This window comes from Schistocerca gregaria, chromosome 6 (genome assembly GCF_023897955.1).
Source record: "Schistocerca gregaria isolate iqSchGreg1 chromosome 6, iqSchGreg1.2, whole genome shotgun sequence".
Taxonomy (NCBI): Eukaryota; Metazoa; Arthropoda; class Insecta; order Orthoptera; family Acrididae; genus Schistocerca; species Schistocerca gregaria.
Genome location: NC_064925.1, coordinates 268,142,041 through 268,163,240, shown reverse-complemented (window position 1 = coordinate 268,163,240; position 21,200 = coordinate 268,142,041). Strand labels below are relative to the sequence as shown.

The window sequence follows — 21,200 nt, the reverse complement described above, 5'->3', positions numbered from 1 at the left end:
TATCAACACCTCACTGAGTTTGAACGAGGTCATATAATAGGGCTACGAGAAACTGGGTGTTGCTTCTGCGATATTGCAGAAAGACTTGGCAGGAATGTAGACACTGTACATGATTGCTGGCACCAGTGGTCACGATAGTGTCCAGTATCTAAAAGACCGAGCCTCGGACGGCCAAGTGGTACTACAGAGAGCGAAGACCATGGTGTTCGGCGTACGGCTCTGGCGCATCATAATGCACATGCAGCAGCAGTTTGAGCAGCAGTTGGCACCACTGTGACAACCAACTGGTACAAATTGGTTACTTCAAGGGAAGCTCCGAGCGAAACGTCCCATAGCGTACATTCCACTCCACGACCATTTACATCTTCAGTGGAGTCGAACGAGACCTCACTGGAGGGCACGGTGGAGGTATGTTGTGTATTCTGATGAAAGCTGGTTCTACCTCGGTCTCATTGGCGGCCGTTTGTTGGTTAGGATGGGACCAATTGAGGGGCTGCAACCTAATTGTCTGTGTGCTAGACACATTGGACCTATACCTGTAGTCATGGTCGGTGGTGTGGTTTCGAATAACAGCAGGAATACTCTCGTGGTTTTCCCACTCGCCCTAACTGCAAAATTGTACTTCAATCTGGTGACACGACCTGTTGTACTGCCATCCATGATCAACATTCCAGTGGGTATTTTCCAACAGGATAACGCTCGCTCACATATCGCTGTTGTAACCCAACATGCTCTACAGAGTGTAGACGTGCTGCCTCGGCCTGCTCAGTCAACAGATCTATCTCCAGTCGAGTTCATATGGGACATCATCGGACTACAACTCCAGCGTCATCCACAAACAGCATTAACCGTCCATATATTGACAGGGCAGGTGCAACAGGCATGGAACACCATCGCACAAACTGAGATGAGGCACCTGTAAAACACAATGCATGCACGTTTCGTTTAACAGTCTGGCGGTTACACCGGTTATTAATGTACCAGCATTTCATATTTGCAATGACTTATCTCGCGCTTACATTAACCTGTGGTCTTGCAATGTTTTGTCACTTAAATATGGTACCTAGACAAATGTATACCAGAAATTTCATTACTCTAGATTATTTTTTGGTGCTGCAATTTTCTTCCGTCAGTGTAGTTCTGGAGCAGTTTTGGGTCGGTTTTGTCTGGTTGCAACCGGCACTGCAACCTATACCAGGAGTAAACAGCCGCATTTTAGATTAGCGCTCTGCGACGGCCGCCCGATATCGTTCTCTCGAATTTCGTCCATCTCGCCTCCTCCCCCCATCCTCCCCCATCTCTAACCAGCAGTTACCCTCTGCTCTTCTTCCTCTCCCCGTCTTTCCTCACTTCCATTAGCACACGGCTCTCTCTGCCCAATCAGTGGGAAACAGTATTTTACTCTGAGAATGCCAACGGGCTGTTCCTATCACACTGTCATTTAGGACAGTATTGCGTCATGACCACGACAGTCTGCGCATTGCAGACATACGTGTCTTGTTTATCAGTGATATTTCGGAAACCGGTGCCAGTCGTATTGTAGCGATTCACTGATTAAAATCTATACAGTGCAGCACTCACTCTGGTGTTTCGATAAACTAGGAAGGTAATGAAGTGTTCGGCGAGTTGATTTCCACAGCACCCATTTACTTATTAAGTCGACGTTTAGTGTATCACGCAAGCGAACTGTAAAAGAAAGCACGTGGAGTTGAGTAGTGAGTAATTCCGAGACTTTTCTCCGACGTACGTGAGGCGTGGAGAAGCCACAACTGCAGCCCTGTCCAGTCTCCTGACAAAGAGAGGGTTGGTAGTTAAATTTAATTTACATTTCCAACCATAGAGTCAGGTTACTTGCCAAATTATGAATCATATGACATCAGTAGAATTATTAATTTGGAATTTAATAAAATTACTTACCGTAAACTTGGTATACTTCGACCAACTTCCAGATTCAAATGTGATTATCATGACTGTTTTTTAACTTCTGTGATATTTATGTTAGTGAACATAGCGAGCCGGCCGCGGTGGTCTCGCGGTTCTAGGCGCTCAGTCCGGAACCGCGCGACTGCTACGGTCGCAGGTTGTAATCCTGCCTCGGGCATGGATGTGTGTGATGTCCTTAGGTTAGTTAGGTTTAAGTAGTTCTAAGTTCTAGGGGACTGATGACCACAGATGTTAAGTTCCATAGTGCTCAGAGCCATTTGAACCATATTTTTGAACATAGCGACTTGTGTCAAAGAACTACATACTAATTAGTACAATTCGTTTTCTAAAATGCAGAGGAAGTAATGGAAGAAATGTAGATGGTCAAAGTTAGCACGGATTTGGAAATACATTGACCGGCCTATACTTCTACGAAATCTGTCAGCTACCATACCACTTGCGGACAGTTTTTAAAAGACACATTGAAACTGACCACCGAGAAATAAAACAAAGCTTTAATGTTTTTAAATGCTTTATTAAGCATCATAAGAGAAAAAAACGCACTACGGTACATAAATCAAACGTTGTGATCCATCACCAAAATTATAAATGTAATGAAAGATGCTAGGATGGAGTACCATACACATATCTTCAAATTTGGCTGTGCATAATACCTTCAGTTTCATCCATCTTAATCCTAAATCCTCGTTTCAGGATTTGCATTCCGGTTAGAATTAAGGTTATCACAAATGGGTCCAAGCACTATAGGACTTAACACCTGAGGTCATCAGTCCCCTAGACTTAGAACTATTTAAACCTAACTAACCTAAGGACATCACACACAGCCATGCCCGAGGCAGGATTCGAATCTGCGATCGTAGCAGCAGCGCGGTTGCGGACTGAAGCGCCTAGAACCGCTCGGCCACTCGGCTGGCTAAGGTTACCCGTTGTTCATTTATCGAGATGATATCTAGCACTTATGGCCAAACAAACTTCATTCCTTGTTTCCGGAGATATTAGACATTATATCCGAATCATTGGATGAACCACAATAGCTTGCAGTTTCAGCAGTATATGATTGACATTTATTTTCCTTAGTTGCAGGCATATCAACAATTACAAATGAGCCTTTGTCTATATACCAACGGTTAATGTGTGTATTCCTTAATTTCACACTGCCATAGGCGTAATTATCGTTCAATAAATTGTGTATCTTTAATCGTGGGGTAACAAAGACCCGAAACAGAAGAATCATGCACATGACCTCAGAATTCGTGGTATAGTGCCCGATATATACATGCGAAAAAAAAAAAAAAACTAATCAGAGCTTTGTTCTGAGAATTAATCGAGTAACATACATGATATAATTGAAAACACGGATCTCTTTGCAGTTAAATGATATCGGTGGATTTTCTGCAACCAGATCTTAACACACCTTTTCGTATACAATAAAATTCGCAACAGGTTCGTCAACCGTTGCGCAAGAAAATCGACACTACATGGTACCATTTAGCGTATATTTAAGTAACTTTCCCACCAAAGAGTATATACTGAACACCCAACTGAGAGCCAGAAGAGCGCTGGTAAACTTTCGGTGAGTGAGTGGTCAAAGTAACTACGGCGGTCAAAGTATACCCGGTTTACAGTAATGAATGAATGTCAGCGGCACCCGGCCTGAATAGGGAACTATCGGCTGGTGTGGGTGTAGAAATTTTCCTTATCACAGATTAATTATTGTTAATGATGGACACGACATTGCTGCGCCGTCGCGCAAGCATGCAAGACTTGCCCACTTTCGCAGAATTGACGCCGCATCAGTCTCCCCAACTGCTGAACCAGGAAGCCAGTCCGGAACAGATCGTAACTGTTATCGCTTGTTAGATTGTTCGCAGGAACTTCTTTCTGCCGGCGGACGCCGACTGTGGGGGCGCATCCTAGTTGTGAGAAGTGTCGAGAGCCTCTTTTCACGCTCACCTCGTTGCAGTTCCAGGTTGGAGTCACTTTCTGGTGGCACTACAGAGCTTGTTGCTACCATTTTCGGTATCTGTGAGTTTAATTTCCTTACGTAGTAGCAGCCATTGACCGAGCAGCTCGGTTTGGTGCCGCAGTTTTTGAATAAAACTCTCGCGATGATTTCGGTCACGATTTTGCTAACGGTGCAGCCGTTTGCATGGCGTCTTCTTCCGCGCTGGCGCGGTAATGTAGTCCTGCTATCCCTGTCTGGGCTTTTGTTCCATCGCGGATCTCCGGCTGGACGCATTTTTCATGTTTCATTTTGTGTTAAGTGGTGTTTTATTGTTTTGTATTGAACTACAGCAAGATATTTTCGAATCAAGTTATTTCAGTAATAACTGTTGTATCTTAGTCTCGTTTAGCATGTAACAAGCTACCTCTCATTCCAAGCATTTCGTTTTGGTGAGCATATATAATTTTTGTTTCAGTGGATATATCTAATTTATATATCGTTCTGTCTGTATGTTGATCTTAAGCATTCCCGTGATGTAATAAATCATCATCATCATCATCATCATCATCATCATCATATCCTTTCAAAGATTAAACGTTGTCACCTGTTCTGGCCTCCATCCATCTCTTACGAGGTTTCTCTTTCCAGCCGGCCGATAATTCATTATCTGTTTCACAGTCTATTTTCTATCATCATACCAACGTGTTCCTTCAGTTTCATTCTGTTCTCTTCTACCTTGTTATTAACTGAAAAGATTTCTAAATCTCATCTCATGGTTTCATTCTTTATTTTATTCATTTTATTACAGCCTCTTACACATCTCATGAACTTCTTATTGGATGCCTGTAAACGTTTTTTTTTTTACCGTCTATGATTCGGAACCATATATAAGAGTACGAATGGCCATAACTTTATAGAATTTCATTGTTACCTTTCTTCGCAAATTTTTGCAATTGTTCTGCCCAAATTTTTTGTCTTAAACGAGTAATTTTCGTTTAGCTATCGAGGTCTCTTCTACTCGTGAAAAAGAACGATGCCACCACAGTCGAGAGAACAGCAGATTGGCAAGTGAAATTAATGACCCAGCTAAGAGGGAATCAGCGACAGGCAGTTCGCAGGTTTCTTTTGGAATCACGCCATGTCCAACAAAGTGCAGCAGCTATAAGTGGAAGAAACCAGACAGCGTATTATTGAAGGAAACATCCCAGTACTCGGCTACAGTTTAGGGAAAACATAACAAACGTGTGTACAGGTGGCCAGACGGGGAACCGAATGAATGTTATCTCCAGACTTGGACTCATATTATTAACAATTTGCTTCTATAAATTATATTGTGGTTTTGTAGCATCGTGGTGATGAACATCGATCCTATCGCCAGAGACAACGCGGGATATTTCGAAAGTAGCGCGCCGTATTGAGGTTTGTTTATTTTGGACAGTACTTTTCCGCTCGGTCTAATCTTCTACGTTGTCCCTCGACTCCGTTCCCCTGATCTTTTGCCGGTCGTTGGTCAGATATCAAAGTTGCTGACATTAATTGGAGTCTATCGGCGTACGCTGCGAAAACAGGCCAAACGTTGGCCGTTCAAGTTCGTGGCACTGCCTGCTCACGTGATACGCTGCTGCTTGTTTGTTTTTCCTTAACCAAGTGATCAGAAAGCTCCGCGCCGAAACTGTCAGTTGCCATGTTTGCAACATTCACTGCAATCAGGTAGTTGGTTAGACCATTCTGGTTTGGATTTGCAAGCCAAGGTTTGCAAACATTATAAGACACAGAAAAATTTAATTTTCTCTCCTAATAGAGCTGTTTTGCAGAACATCCCGTGGCACTGTGTTCAGTTCTTCACACAGGTGATTGAAAAACCTTTCTTCCGGCCTTTGAATGTAAAATAGACTGTTCGCTTTTACCGAGCGAGGTAGCGCAGTGGTTAGCAAACTGGACTCACATTTGCGTGGAAAACGGTTCAAATCCGCGTCCTACAATCCAGATTTACATTTTTAGTGACTTTCCTAAACAGCTCCAGGCAGATTGCGGGAGGTTTGCTTCGAAGGGGCACCGCCAATGTCCTTCCCTATCCTTAAGCGAAAACAATCCATACAATGACCCCTTTGTCAACTGAGAGCTAAACTCTGATTTTCCTTCCTTTTCTTTGTTGATTTTAGTTTCGCTGGAAATCTTTAAGATACCGTTGTTCACTTTCGCACACACAGTGTTACAACCAAGTTACAGCCATTGGTGTCCAACTTAATTGTCATAGCATTATTAAATACCAGTGTGACATCGTATTCCAAAGAGGGATCTAAAAATTAAGAACAAATAAAGATGTCAAGTGATCCTGTAATCCATCACCTTCTCCAAAAGACAAGTTGGCGGTTCGCGTACGGATTTATCCATGGTCTGTTAATTTCGTTATGGAACGAACAGCAAAGTTTAAATATTCGATGAGAAGGCTGTAATTCTGATCAATCTCTGCATTTTTCTGGACGTTGTTTTCGATCTTGGGGGATCCACATGATACAGTTCTTCGATCATTGGCAGTATTTAGTTCTGCGGTCCAGGGCCGGTTCGAGAACATTTTTCCACACAAGGGGCACGCCCTCCCCCCCGGCCCCCCGCCTCCTCGCACACCATCACCCCTTTCAGTTTTCGCTACTGTAATACACACTGTATAACGTGCACGTCTGTGGCGCCCTCTCAGCTTGGCGCCCCTCGTGGCAGCTTGTGTCGCTTGGGCCTTAAATCGGCCCTGTTGCGACTATGGACAGCAACGTAATTCAGGTTGAGAAAGGAGGACTCGTAGGTCATGTGAAATGTATAACCTTTGTTCTGAACGTATTCATATTCTAACTATAATAAGTGTCGGTACCCGCGCAGGATTCGTTCTAGTGTATATGAGTTGCCCTCTTGATTAATACGGAATTAGAGATGACCGCCCAGTACATGTAACTAAGGACGTACGTGAAATGGCACCACAGACAACAGACAAAGTATCTGCGGACGCTCTTCCGAGTCTCGAGCGACGATTTGAACACAGTCGGCCTGAAAATGACATTGCAGCCGCTCCTGGGGAGGCAAGAACTTCGGACGGAAAGCTTAACACGACGCAGCACGGTAACAGAAAATCCTAAATCACAGAAGGACTCAAATGACGACAATCGGATGATAAGACGTCTAGCACAGCTTGGACGCCATTCAGAACGTAATGAGCTTTATTGACAACGGATAATAACCACAAAGTACTCGCACAGCGTTCGGTACAGCCGCGGCTAGAAGAAAATGCTACAGCCTTTGCTATTGGTCGGCGCACACCACGGACAGAGCGCCAGACGTGGCGCGGACCGCAGAGGGAACGCCTAGCACATCGTAGGCACAAATACCGGACTCGTTCCACACTGGGAACAGTACCAGACAGCACCTCAAAAAGACTCTTGAGTCACGCAGTTGAAATATCGTGCAAGAAAGACTCGAATAACCGGCAGAAACATTATTAATCAACATGACAACGCCTCGCCAGGAAAGCTTGATGTATATGAGTTGTTATAGAAAAGGATACACAAGGCTGGTCGGTGAACTAGCAAACGCCAGAGACCGACTTTCATGTGGCCTTCCACTTTTGTGGATTGATATTCAGTACATTACACTAGGCGAAAATGTCAGTGAAAAAACTGGAATTGTACCAGTTGTTATTTGGTTAGTTTGACCTTGCGGCCGTACAGAAATGAACTTTCTGCACTGCATATAATGAAATGGAGATCGGTTACGAAAGTTCGTTAGGCACTTGACTAAAGATATAAGCTAAACAGCCAGCTTTGGGTGTCATCGCCGATTCCTGCTGCTACATATCGCTGCTGCAGTGAGAAACTAAGACACAATTCAGGAGAAGATTATATCTCCTTTCAGCATGACCTGTTTCTATTTTCCTAAAATTGTTATTCGAATGTGCAAACGTTTCCCACATTACAGCAATAAACAGTTTCTTTCCCCATCTAAGTCGTCCCTCGGAACTGTTGCCCAGCGTTCAGCACAAGGGAATTTAGACTTGAAGCATTTCGGCAGGCACTAGCCAGTAAAACATTTAACGTTTCAACAGTCTGACAGTACAGTGACGAAAGAAGTATGCGGTATTTTGGTGCAGTTGTACAGTGAGCAACTCGACGGTGACAGATGAAAATTTGTGCCGAACCGGTAGTCGAACCCGGATTTCCCGCGAGCGGTATCTCGTCCATCCGAGCACGACCTCCGTCCAACCCAAATCGCCGTATGCCACGGACTATAGAGTAGCGCCCTCTAACCATTAATCTACTCGATCGCAGCCTAACTGTATTTACCCGAGAGTTCGGACACTTGTGCATCTGTACTGAAATATCGCGACACCGTCCCTATATAATTGATAGTACTACGTTCAAAAAGTCTTCCCGGTGATGAATATACACTAAAGCTTGTGTAAATTGTAATATCCGTAAAGAATGAGCCGAATGTATCCAAACCCAGACAGAACAATGTACCACCATCTAGTTACTAAGACGGAGTACGCAACGGACTAACAAAGCCAGATCATCCACTGAAATACCACCAAAGCAAATAGAAAGAAAAAAAAGTGTGCTTCGTTACAAAAAATGGTGCAGTATCTGCTTCAGAGCGAATTCGAAACGGGAATAGAATAATCAGTCGTCTCTCACACAGTCACATTTCTCGTACAGTGCGACAACGATGCTTGTATGATAGGACAGGACTGTACACGGGATGAGGGAATACTGGATGGTGGAGTGGGACCGTGGCATATCATGAAATGGAATGGAATAAGAGTCCAATAGAAGGAAGTGAGACAGTCGTTCTGGGAGAACAGATTCGGCATTTACCTGAAAAGATTTAGGAAAATCACCGAAAACCTAAATCAGGATGGCCGGACACGGGTTAGAACCGTCGTCCTCCCGAATGCGAGTCCAATGTACTAACCACTGCACCACCTCTCTCGGTATATTGCCAAGGGAATGAGTCACTACTAAGCATAAATCCTAAGAAATAAGAACTGACCTGCTTTTCGCGGCTATAAGATTAAAACAACCATCAGATGTCGTGGCCTACGTAATATAAGGTTCCGACAGATATTCAGATAGTGACTTCGATTACCTTTCTGCTAGTCTATATAACGTGGAGCAAAACTGAGGTAATAATTAAATGTAAAAAAAATGTTGTTTTATTACTGGTTTGTAGACACGTCGCTTCACGAACCATTGCAAAAATGTGGACACATCGCTTCTCCAACCATTGCAAAAATGTGGACACATCGCTTCACCAATTTTTGTAAAAATGTGGACTCAACAGACTTTTTCCTCGGTAATATTCGTATGAAGAACATTTAAAATCATGGAATAATACTCAGTTTAATATTTGTAAACTGGATGAGTGAGAATAAAATTCCTGCATATTCGTATAGTTGAGCTTATTTATTGAATACCTATAGTTTTTAATCCAGTGCTTTATCCGTGTAAAACCTGCAAAATTCATTGAACTCAGGCCCGAGTTACGCCGTCTAATGACCTCGCTGCCGACGGGACGTTAAACTCTAATCTTTGTTACTTCCTTGCTGAGTGACGAAAACCGTTGGAAGAGTCGGCGTCTCTCATGGCGCATAACACTATTGGACCTACCCACATCTTTTTGCACACTGAACACGTTCATTTCAGAACTCTGGTGGTTAACGGTTTGATACGTTACTCACGCATGATCGATTGTTGGTTATTTCACTAAGCCTATGAACCAAATCATCTATTTTGGCGCTTAACTTTTGCCGCGCTGACTTTCAGATCTCGATGTTCGTGCGAGGACCGTCCTCTTCGTAAGGAATGCAACCGACACAGCTATTTAGGGCTCGTTTCCGAAGGCCTGCTCGCTGCGAGACACAGTGCAAACACCATACAAGCATTTATGGCCCCTTCTTAATTGCCGGTGACAGTAATTTACGTCTTCTCGAACAACTCTTGGGCGACGACGTATTGCCGTCGGGCAACGTCGTGAATCATCACTAAGGTCCGGATGAAAAAAAAAAACAGTGTAATATACAAGAATTTATGACCTAAAACTGATAAAAACGTTACCTTAAAATGTAACTTTATAGAAGTTTATTTAAATTGTCCTTGTTGATTTTTGTATGGACCATGCAGTACAGAATTCATTTATGAAGAAATTGTGAATTTAGTACTTTGTTTTTGCAGTTTTTTATAACTAACTAGCACTTGTTTTTGAAATGTGTGCATTGGCATGGGAAAAAAGCGGCTAGTACACTCATAATGACACGTATCCGAACAATAAGACCGTGTTTTTACTACTGCACACCACTTGCTGAAAGTGTTCCCAATTTGTTAAAACGTTCTATCAATTTTCAGTTTCTCAATGATTGCACTGGCGCACAGGGTGCACTTTCAGGTTTTCTGTTTTCAAAGATCTACGTTCGTCGCCGAAGACAGTTTTCTATCTGGAAAAGCTCCTCTCCACATCACAGGAGGAGCGTATTTGAGGGCAGCGAGGGCACTGGAGCTCCAGCTTTGGTTCACTGTTTTCAAATGTTGTGGGATTCCCGGAAAGACTCACTTATTTTGTACATTGTACAATATCCAAGTTTCCGCTGTAGAGCAGTTTGCAGTTTGTTGTTCACTTTGTCTGCCACGAGCTCGACCCAAATCACTCTGCACATGTTACATAACACCTAGGGCATCACACAGTTGCGTACCATCACGTTCCAGTCGTGTGATGGCTTTCGACACCACTGAAAAGTTGGTTTTGATGTATGCAAAGTTTACAGATGTGGGATCTGTAAAGACCTCTATTACAGACTTGAGAACACTTAGTTCATCGCTATCAAGCTCGCAAAGGGCTGCCCTTATTTTGGTGTCGTTGGTGCAGTAATATTCAGCAGCATTAAGCCAAGAGCCCGCATCTCGTGGTCGTGCGGTAGCGTTCTCACTTCCCACGCCCGGGTTCCCGGGTTCGATTCCCGGCGGGGTCAGGGATTTTCTCTGCCTCGTGATGGCTGGGTGTTGTGTGCTGTCCTTAGGTTAGTTAGGTTTAAGTAGTTCTAAGTTCTAGGGGACTGATGACCATAGATGTTAAGTCCCATAGTGCTCAGAGCCATTTGAACCATTAAGCCAAGAACCTCATCGTGTAAGAACAGGATGAGGAGCAGGGACAGAGAAGACGCTTTTTCCTTGAATTCCTGCATCCGTAGCGGAGCTAAAATTGATTCTCTTGACACAGGAAACTAAGTTGTCCTCATCGGGGTAATCTGATCGCATCTCTTCTGCAACTCTGTGTAACGGATTGTTATGTTGTTATTCTTGTGTCTGAGGCAAAAGCTGGCCGATAAATGAGTGCATATACAGTAAAAATATATTATGTACACGAGCCAGTCTGGATTCGTGTGTAAATTATTGTAAAATTCATCCTAAAGATCAGGAAAAAACCATGAGTTGTTATTAAAATCGGGGCGCTACTCATCACGTATGGTATATCAGCCATACTGTGAGTGTGGACGTAATTGGCCCCAAAGATCCATCTACCATGTTTTGCTCGAAGCTGTAACACGATTGTGAGTGTTGTCCTGTCAGCGTCGATATTCCATAGACTTCTGCTGGTGTCTAGAATGAGATCACGCTTCCCGTTATCTCAGTTTCCATTATTTAGAAATAACCACCGCCTCAAACTGCTATGAGTGCTCGAAAGCCTTCGCAGGTGTGCTGAATGATAAAATGTCGTCCTAAGACGAGTCGTACAATGTCAGCCACTTACAAGTTCAAGCTACCGTAATGTCAGCGTACATTGTTCAGTGGCGTACGGGACAAAAGAAAAATTTAATGGTTCGCCATTCCATTGGATTCAGCATGCTCTCTCGAATCATGCTGAGGGCAGTCTGTGAACATTACCCCTTTTTCAGGCAACTCCCAGAGCCTTATTTCAGTCACATGCGGCGAGGAGTGTCGCTGAAGGACGATGGACCCTATGCTCCCTTGCCTGCCATACGATTGTATCCATGGAACAAGTGTACGATATGATTGGTCAGCAGCTGCTTCGTCGAGGCCCTCCAGCAACAACTATTGATGTACTTTTACAACGGATGCTTACCGCACATGTGGTCTTATTGACCTAAAATTTTTTTGTCATGAGGCATAAATACTACACTTTATCGTGGTTTCTTCGTGCTGGTCTAATTTTTTTATACGGTGGAGGTTCCTTGGGAGGCGATAATGTAAAGACGCCAATTGTTTTTGCAAAATTGTCTATTGTTTTCAGTGAGGAAACTAAATATTCGTTACAGCAACGCTCATGCTGCTTCGTTAATAATACCACAAATGCTTATAAAACAGTAATCGTTCTTCTAGATCTGTATCTATACCCACGGCGTATGGCGAACCATCATATCATCCATGAATGAATACCGATCTGTTGACAACCCTGTCGCATGTTTCACAGTCACTAGCGGATAATCTCCCGGACTATAGCCCGAGTAGCTGAATGAACAGGAGTCAAAGCAGAAGGTAATTCGTTGCTCTCATGAGAACGAGATCGAACCGTATCTGGAGTTTTTTTCCGTTCCTTTGTACTGCCCAGGGTCGCAGCGACGCTCATATTTACACTGGAGGCAGACAGTTTTTGTGTGCGCCCGCCGTGGTGAGTCAGTGATGTGGTATTTGGTCCGTTAATGCGATAAAGACGCGTCATGCCACCGGGTAATGCAGCACCAGCAACGGAAGCGGGTCGCGAGGTTCGTTAACTTGTGGCGTTGCGCTGCGGGTGGCCTATACTCCAGTGTGCCAGGAGACCACGAGGTCGGATGAGTAGTTGACGCGGATCCGGCGTGGGGACTTTCCGACACGTCGTCACGCTAGGACGGGCCACATGGGAACACGTGCGCTAGGATCGCGTGCAACACCACACACACACACACACACACACACACACACACACACACACACACACACACACGTTGACACTATTCTGCCGCTTGGTAGCAGTGGCTCACAACGGCGTGACGTGTGGCGATTCGTGCAGAATTTGGTTACTAAGTATAGCGGAAAGATGGTGTCAGTTTCTTCAACTTGTGATGCTTGCATACTTTAATTACATACGAGGACAAAAATAAAAACTACTTACGTGTTTGGGGTAAACCTTTTTTATTTTTCGACATAGTCTCCTCTTAGACTTATACACTTCGTCCAACGCTGTTCTAATATGTTGATCCCTTCCGAAAAATAGGAATTGTCCATATCTGCAGAATAGCAATCACCTCCTCGTTTGAATAAAATCTTTGTCCCGCCAGCCATTTCTTCAAATTGGGGAACAAATAGTAGTCCGAGAGAGCCACGTCTGGAGAATAGGGGGGATGTGAAACGAGTTAATCCTGTTTCAAATAATTTTACGACTACAACTGCTGAGTTGTGTGCTGGTGCATTGTCTGATGTGAAATGACGTTTTTGCGTTCCAATCGCCGGAGTTTTTCATGCAGCTCGGTTTTCAAACGGTCCAATAACGATGAATAACATGCACCTGTAATAGTTTTACCCTTTTCCAGATAGTCGATAAGGATTATCCCTTGCGAATCCCAAAAGACAGTGGCCATAACCTTTCCGGCCGAAGGAATGGTCTTCGCCTTTTTTGGTGCATATTCTCCCTTGGTAGCCCATTGTTTAGATTGTTATTTGGTCTTAGGAGTATAGTAATGTATCCATGTTTCATCGACAGTGACGAAACGACGCTTAAAGTCCTGCGGATTCTTCCTGAGCAGCTGCAAACTATCCTTGCAACACTTTACACGATTCTGTTTGTGGTCAAGCGTGAGCAGTCGCAGAACCCATCTTGCGGGTAGCGTTTTCGTGTCCAAATGTTTATGCAAAATATTATGTACCCGTTCATTTGAGATGCCCATAGCAGTAGCAATCTTACGCACCTTAACTCGTCTTTCATCCATCACCATATTATGTATTTTATTAATAATTTCTGGAGTCGTAAGCACCACAGGGCGTCCAGAACGTTCATCGACACTTGTGCCCATATGGCCACTCCGAAAATTTTGAAACCACTTATAAACTGTTGTAATCGAAGGTGCAGAGTCATCGTAATATTTATCAAGCTTCTCTTTAGTCTCCTGAGGCGTTTTGCCTTTCATAAAGTAATGTTTAATCACCACAAGAAATTATTTTTCGTCTTTTTTTTTTTTTTTTTTTTTTTTTTTGACAGTCACTCCATTTCCTTGATTCAATGCCAAACACAAAGAAATAGGACAATATGGCTGAAAAGTGGTGTGCGTTCTTTCCAAAGATGCTACCTACTAAATATGACCTCGATAGGCACCGGTGGTGCCATCTTTCGGACTTTGCACGGACTTTTCAAACGCCCATCGTAGAGTTCCTGCGTCCGATGATCATCATACAATGTTTTGCAGATTTTTAAATCTTGTCACACTGCTGCTGCTAATGGTCGTTGCTAAGATATGCAATGTGTCAAATAGTTTGCTATTTGGTACATACAGAATATTTTGTAAAACAGTTACAACTGAGTTCGTTTTCAGCTGCCTGCTACCGAGCGAGATGGTGCAGTGGTTAGCACTTGGACTCGGAATTAGGGGGGGGGGGGGGGGGGTGTGAGGAGGAGAACGATTCAACTGCATGTCCTGCCATCCAGATACAAGTTTTCCTTGATTTGTCTAAACCAGTGCAAATTCCGGGTTCCTTTGAAAAGAGCACGGCCGATTTTCTTGTTCAGCCTTCGCTAATCCGAACCTGTGTTCAGTTTCTAACGATCGCATTGTTGACGGGACGTTACGGTAAACTCTAACCTCTCCTCCTTCAGCTGCTTGCAGTACACCGCACTACAGTAAACAACAGCTTGGAAATGAAAAATGAAGCTCACAGCTATTCACGAGCATAATGAGTGCTACACAATAGGCACATGAATAACGTATATTTAGACTGAAATAGTCCTAGCTTTTTTCGACTTTCTGTGCAAATCCTTAGCACTGTAATAATGTAGAACGAAAGATGCTTCAACATATCGTTTTTAGTGTTACTGTATATTCACGCAGAGTTTCAGAAGAGCACATATCACTTCAGTGTAGCACACCAGTTACATATTTATTCTAGCGTATTTATCTCATGGACTGAAAAGAACTTGAAACCAGCGCACCGGAATTTTAATCCGGGTCTGTTTTACAGACAACGATATTACCAACACGTCTTCGCTGATAATCGGCGCTAACTTCGAAGTGGGACTCATCACTGAAGACACTTCTACTCCAGTCAGTGAGACGCTCCGTAGAGCGGTAGGACACCAACCTGACTGTCGCCCGCCATACAGCCCAACAACCAGGAGTAATAGTCTGGGGTGCCACTTTTTATTATTGTTTTTCTATTTTTTATTTATTTATTTATTTATTTTTTTACAGCAAGACCCCTTTGGTTGTCGACTGCGGCAGCCTTACAGCACAACCGTAGATCGACGGTATTCTACGCCCCGTTTTGTTGCCCTTCATGACAAATCATCCTGGGCTTACATTTCAGCAAGATAATGCCGCCCACACACTGTGGGTTGTCTTCGTGCTTACTAAAACCCTGCCTTGGCCAGCAAGGTCTTCGGATATATACCCAGTTGAGAACTTCTGTGGCATTAGAGGCAGTGCCCTGCAACCAGCTCGGGATTTTGACGATGTAACGGGCAAGTTGGACAGAATTTGGCACGATGTCCGTCAGGAGGATATTCAAAAACTATCAATCAATGCCAAGCTGAATAATTCCTTGCATTAGTGGCAGAGGTGCAGCAAAGCGTTGTTGACATTTTCAGTTTGTGAAGCTCTTTCTCCTGAATTAATCATCCAATTTTTCTGCTTGTACAAGTACGTCTTGTCTACCGACTTCTACATCTACATCTACATCTACATTTATACTCCGCAAGCCACCCAACGGTGTGTGGCGGAGGGCACTTTACGTGCCACTGTCATTACCTCTCTTTCCTGTTCCAGTCTCGTATGGTTCGCGGGAAGAACGACTGTCTGAAAGCCTCCGTGCGCGCTCTAATCTCTCTAATTTTACATTCGTGATCTCTTCGGGAGGTATAAGTAGGGGGAAGCAATATATTCGATACCTCATCCAGAAACGCACCCTCTCGAAACCTGGCGAGCAAGCTACACCGCGATGCAGAGCGCCTCTCTTGCAGAATTTTCCACTTGAGTTTGTTAAACATCTCCGTAACGCTATCACGGTTACCAAATAACCCTGTGACGAAACGCGCCGCTCTTCTTTGGATCTTCTCTATCTCTTCCGTCAACCCGATCTGGTACGGATCACACACTGATGAGCAATACTCAAGTATAGGTCGAACGAGTGCTTTGTAAGCCACCTCCTTTGTTGATGGACTACATTTTCTAAGGACTCTCCCAATGAATCTCAACCTGGTACCCGCCTTACCAACAATTAATTTTATATGATCATTCCACTTCAAATCGTTCCGCACGCATACTCCCAGATATTTTACAGAAGTAATTGCTACCAGTGTTTGTTCCGCTATCATATAATGATACAATAAAGGATCCTTCTTTCTATGTATTCGCAATACATTACATTTGTCTATGTTAAGGGTCAGTTGCCACTCCCTGCACCAAGTGCCTATCCGCTGCAGATCTTCCTGCATTTCGCTACACTTTTCTAATGCTGCAACTTCTCTGTATACTACAGCATCATCCGCGAAAAGCCGCATGGAACTTCCGACACTATCTACTAGGTCATTTATATATATTGTGAAAAGCAATGGTCCCATAACACTCCCCTGTGGCACACCAGAGGTTACTTTAACGTCTGTAGACGTCTCTCCATTGATAACAACATGCTGTGTTCTGTTTGCTAAAAGCTCTTCAATCCAGCCACACAGCTGGTCTGATATTCCGTAGGCTCTTACTTTGTTTATCAGGCGACAGTGCGGAACTGTAACGAACGCCTTCCGGAAGTCAAGAAAAATAGCATCTACCTGGGAGCCTGTATCTAATATTTTCTGGGTCTCATGAACAAATAAAGCGAGTTGGGTCTCACACGATCGCTGTTTCCGGAATCCATGTTGATTCCTACAGAGTCGGATAATTCCTTCGTGTTTTTTGCCCCCCCCCTCTCCCTCCCCTAGTTTGTGTTCCCTATCTACGTAAACTTGAATTAGATTCGATATTAATTAGTATTACAAAAGTCTGTGGCTCAGATATATTTTGCCTCTATATAGAACGAACGTGAACTGAACTTTTTAGCAATATCAATTTACAACATCAATTTTTGAATGCCATATGCGGGGATTCTTAGATATCCGTTGTATTATCGCTGCGCCGTCAGCTGCCGTCTGTTAACGGACGGTTCCTCAACCCGCTCGTTCAAGAAATGGTTCAAATGGCTCTGAGCACTGTGGGACTTAACATCTGAGTTCAACAGTCCCCTATACTTAGAACTACTTAAAAGTAGCTAACTTAAGGGCATCACACACATCCATGCCCGAGGCAAGATTCGAACCTGCGACCGTTGTAGCAGCGCTGTTCCGGACTGAAGCTCCTAGAACCGCTCGATCACTGTGGCCGGCGCCAGTTGTTTCACAGTTATTCTGAAACTTTCTTTGTTGTTGTTGTGTGCGTGAAGAGAGTACAAGGGTAGCCGGCCGTGCTGGTCTCACGGTTCTAGGCGCTCAGTCCGGAACCGCGCGACTGCTACGGTCGCAGGTTCGAATCCTGCCTCGGGCATGGATGTGTGTGATGTCCTTAGGTTAGTTAGGTTTAAGTAGTTCTAAGTTCTAGGCGACGGATGACCACAGATGTTAAGTCGCATAGTGCTCAGAGCCATTTGAACCAAGTACAAGGGTCCAGCAACTAGCAGTTGCTAAACAACATCAAAGTTAATTCACGTTAGCGCGCTTGTCACGTTTCCGAACATTGCTGACGCAAATTGGTGATCACCTGTATCGACGTTGGTGGGGACGACATCAGATAAGACGCGCGTCACGGAGAGCACATGCGGGCTGCCTGAGCACAAACTCGTGGCAGACGTCGCCCGACATAGCGGCACCTGTCGGTCTCGCGGCGATGCGGCGGCTCGTGCTCGGTGACAGGGAGACATCGAGGCGTCGGCTGGTGAGTGAGCAGTGCTCCTCAGACATTCCACGAGCTTGTCAAACTTCAGACGGTACTGCAGAGGGAAGCTTTTTTTTCCTTACGTGTGCGGCCGACTACGGACTGCCGGGAACTTACGGCTTCTCGACCTTGCATTTCCTCTCTCCGCAGAATCTCTTCATTATTTCACTTCTTTGCTTTCTCTTTCGATCAGAAGTCTAATATATCGTCCTCCTTATTACTGTCTTCATTATTTCACTTCTTTGCTTTCTGCACTACTGGTCATTAAAATTGCTACACCACGAAGATGACGTGCTACGTACGCGAAATTTAACCGACAGGAAGAAGATGCTTTGATATGCAAATGATTAGCTTTTCAGAGCATTCACACAAGGTTGACGTCGGCGGCGACACCTACAACGTGCTGACATGAGGAAAGTTTCCAATCGATTTCTCATACACAAACAGCAGTTCACGGGCGATGCCTGGTGAAACGTTGTTGTGATGCCTCGTGTAGAGAGGAGAAATGCGTACCATCACGTTTCCGACTTTGATAAAGGTCGGATTGTAACCTATCGCGATTGAGGTTTATCGTATCGCGACATAGGTGCTCGCGTTGGTTGGTAGTCAGTGACTGGTAGCAGAAATGGAATCAGTAGGTTCAGGAGCGTGATACGGAATGCCGTGCTGGAGCCCAACGGCCTCGTATCAGTAGCAGTCGAGATGACAGGCATCTTATCCGCATGACTGTAACGGGTCGTGCATCCACGTCTCGATCCATTAGTCAACAGATACGGACGTTTTCAAGACAACAACGATCTGTCAGCTCGGAGACCATGGCTACGGTTACCCTTGACTCTGCATCACAGACAGGAGCGCCTGCGATGGTGTACTCAACGACGAACCTGGGTGCACGAATGGCAAAACGTCATTTTTCGGATCAATACAGGTTCTGTTTACAGCATCATGATGGTCGCATCCGTGTTTGGCGTCATCGCGGTGATCGCACATTGGAAGCTTGTATTCGTCATCGCCATACCGCATATCACCTGGCGTGATGGTATGGGGTGACATTGGTTACACGTCTCGGTCACCTACTGTTCGCATTGACCTCACTTTGAACAGTGGATGCTACATTTCAGATGTGTTACGACCTGTGGCTCTACCCCTCATTCGATCCCTGCGAAACCCTACATTTCAGCAGGATAATGCACGACTGCATGTGGCAGGCCCTCTACAGGCCTTTCTGGATACAGAAAATGTCCGACTGCTGCCCTGGCCAGCACATGGTCAATGGTGGCCGAGCAACTGGCTCGTCACAATACGCCAGTCTCTACTCTTAATGAACTGTGGTATCGTGTTGAAGCTGCATGGGCGCCATCCAAGCTCTGTTTGACTCTATGCCCAGGCGTATCAAGGCCGTTATTAGGGCCAGACGTGGTTGTTCTGGGTACTGATTTCTCAGGATCTATGCACCCAAATTGCGTGAAAATGTAATCACATGTCAGTTCTAGTATAATAAATTTGTCCAGTGAATACTCGTTTATCATCTGCGTTTCTTCTTGGTTTAGCAATTTTAATGGCCGTGTATCTTGATCGGAATCTAATATATGGACGTCCTTATCAGTTGTTTCTCTTCAGATTATTTTATGCTGCATGTAAACGCTGGGCTGTTGTTTGAACTGATTGACTGATGCATTATGATGTTCTGTCTATCGCCTTTACCTCTCACCCAGAAAGTTGCTCTTACCTCTTGATCTACGGTCCCTTGGACCGTAAAGGTGACTGACTAGTTCTCTATGTCGGGACTACTTCTCTCGGCAAAGGGACAGTAGAAAAATTACAGAACGTGGTAGTCAGTAAATATGATAAAATAGGCATATGTATTGCAGTAAAACGCAGGAAAGAGTAGTAGACTGTCACAAGTTTTCTAGCATGCACTCGCAAATCTGAGTCACTTGGCACGAAGTCATCTTGCTGTCGGACAAGGATTATTAAGAAGAAAATACATCAAAACACACTGACGTTAAACAAGATTCAGTCCAGTACATAGAGAGCGAGGAATGGTTGAACGAGAGAATAAGATGCTAGCCATGAGATCCGCATGACGAAAGCAGCAGCAGAGGCCGAACGACAAAACTTACCTCACTGCAGTTTATGACGTCGCAAGTGTGTAATTGGTCGGTAGCAGCCAGTGAGACTGTTGCAAGCTTCCGAACGCGAATCATGATCTCCATGTACAGCCTAACTCGCGGCCGCTCCCAAGGTGATTAGAGAGAACACATCAGTTGCAAAATGGCGATAACTTCCGCAACACTAATGTCTGCGAAGTGAAGGCATCAGAGTTTAGCTGTCGAATGGAGCTGCCTCGGACACCGCACTGCAGTGTGCGTCTGCAGTTCCCAGTGGCCAACGTGACAGCAGGAGGGAACGAACCGTTGATGCAGCCTTTCCCCACAGGGCGGCTCGGTCTCTTTGACTCTCGAGTTGGGACACCTGTTTGGGTGCAAATTCTCCGAATGAGGGAACACTAGTATGTCTACCCCACCGCATGATTTCACATTATATTCGAAAGTGACGACCAGGAAGTCTCAAGTAAATTCTTCATTTTGAGCATTTAGTTCATTAACCAAATGCATAACCATCGTGTCGTATGGTTGGAAACGATCAACCTCCATGTAGCGCTGACCTAATATCTAGTGGCCATCATTAGTTCTTGCACTTGAAGAGGCACATAATCGGGCAGTGCTGCGAGGAGGATCAGAATTTCAAATCGTCAGAACAGGACTGGTTAAAACATCGGGCACCATATTTTTATGAGGACAGATTTCAGAAGCTGCTAACACGAACAATAAGTGCCTTAATATAGCTGGAAATTGTGTTGAAATGTATATTGAAGTCCATGCTTTGATATAAAAGTAAATTCTTATAAATTTTTGAAAATACACGTCGTACAGAAACACCCCGCAAGCCTTTGTAGAATGCGTGGCGGAGGGTACTTTGTACCGATACTATTCAGTTTCTTGATCCACTCGCAACTTGAGCACATATTGATTCCTACAGAGGAGAATATCGATCTCCAGAAACGTCATAATACGCGAGCGTAAAATACGTTCCGGTATTCTGCAATAGTCAGACGTCAGAGATACCAGCATATAGTTTTGTGCATCTGTTCGTCGAATCTTCTTG

General features: G+C 44.4%; 1 protein-coding gene across 6 annotated transcripts in view; it reads left to right on the top strand.

Moving 5' to 3' along the window:
• LOC126278330 (proton-coupled amino acid transporter-like protein pathetic) overlaps nt 1-21,200 on the top strand; it is a 238,088-nt gene that overhangs the window by 126,627 nt on the left and 90,261 nt on the right. Inside the window, exon 1 of one of the 6 annotated variants that reach the window (XM_049978354.1) lies at nt 17,948-18,032. The exons of the other annotated variants lie outside the window; for them this stretch is intronic. Within the exon in view, the coding sequence (XP_049834311.1) occupies nt 17,985-18,032 (48 nt within the window). The 5' untranslated portion in view covers nt 17,948-17,984. Of the gene's footprint in view, nt 1-17,947; nt 18,033-21,200 lie in introns of those variants that run through there. 6 annotated transcript variants of the gene reach the window in all.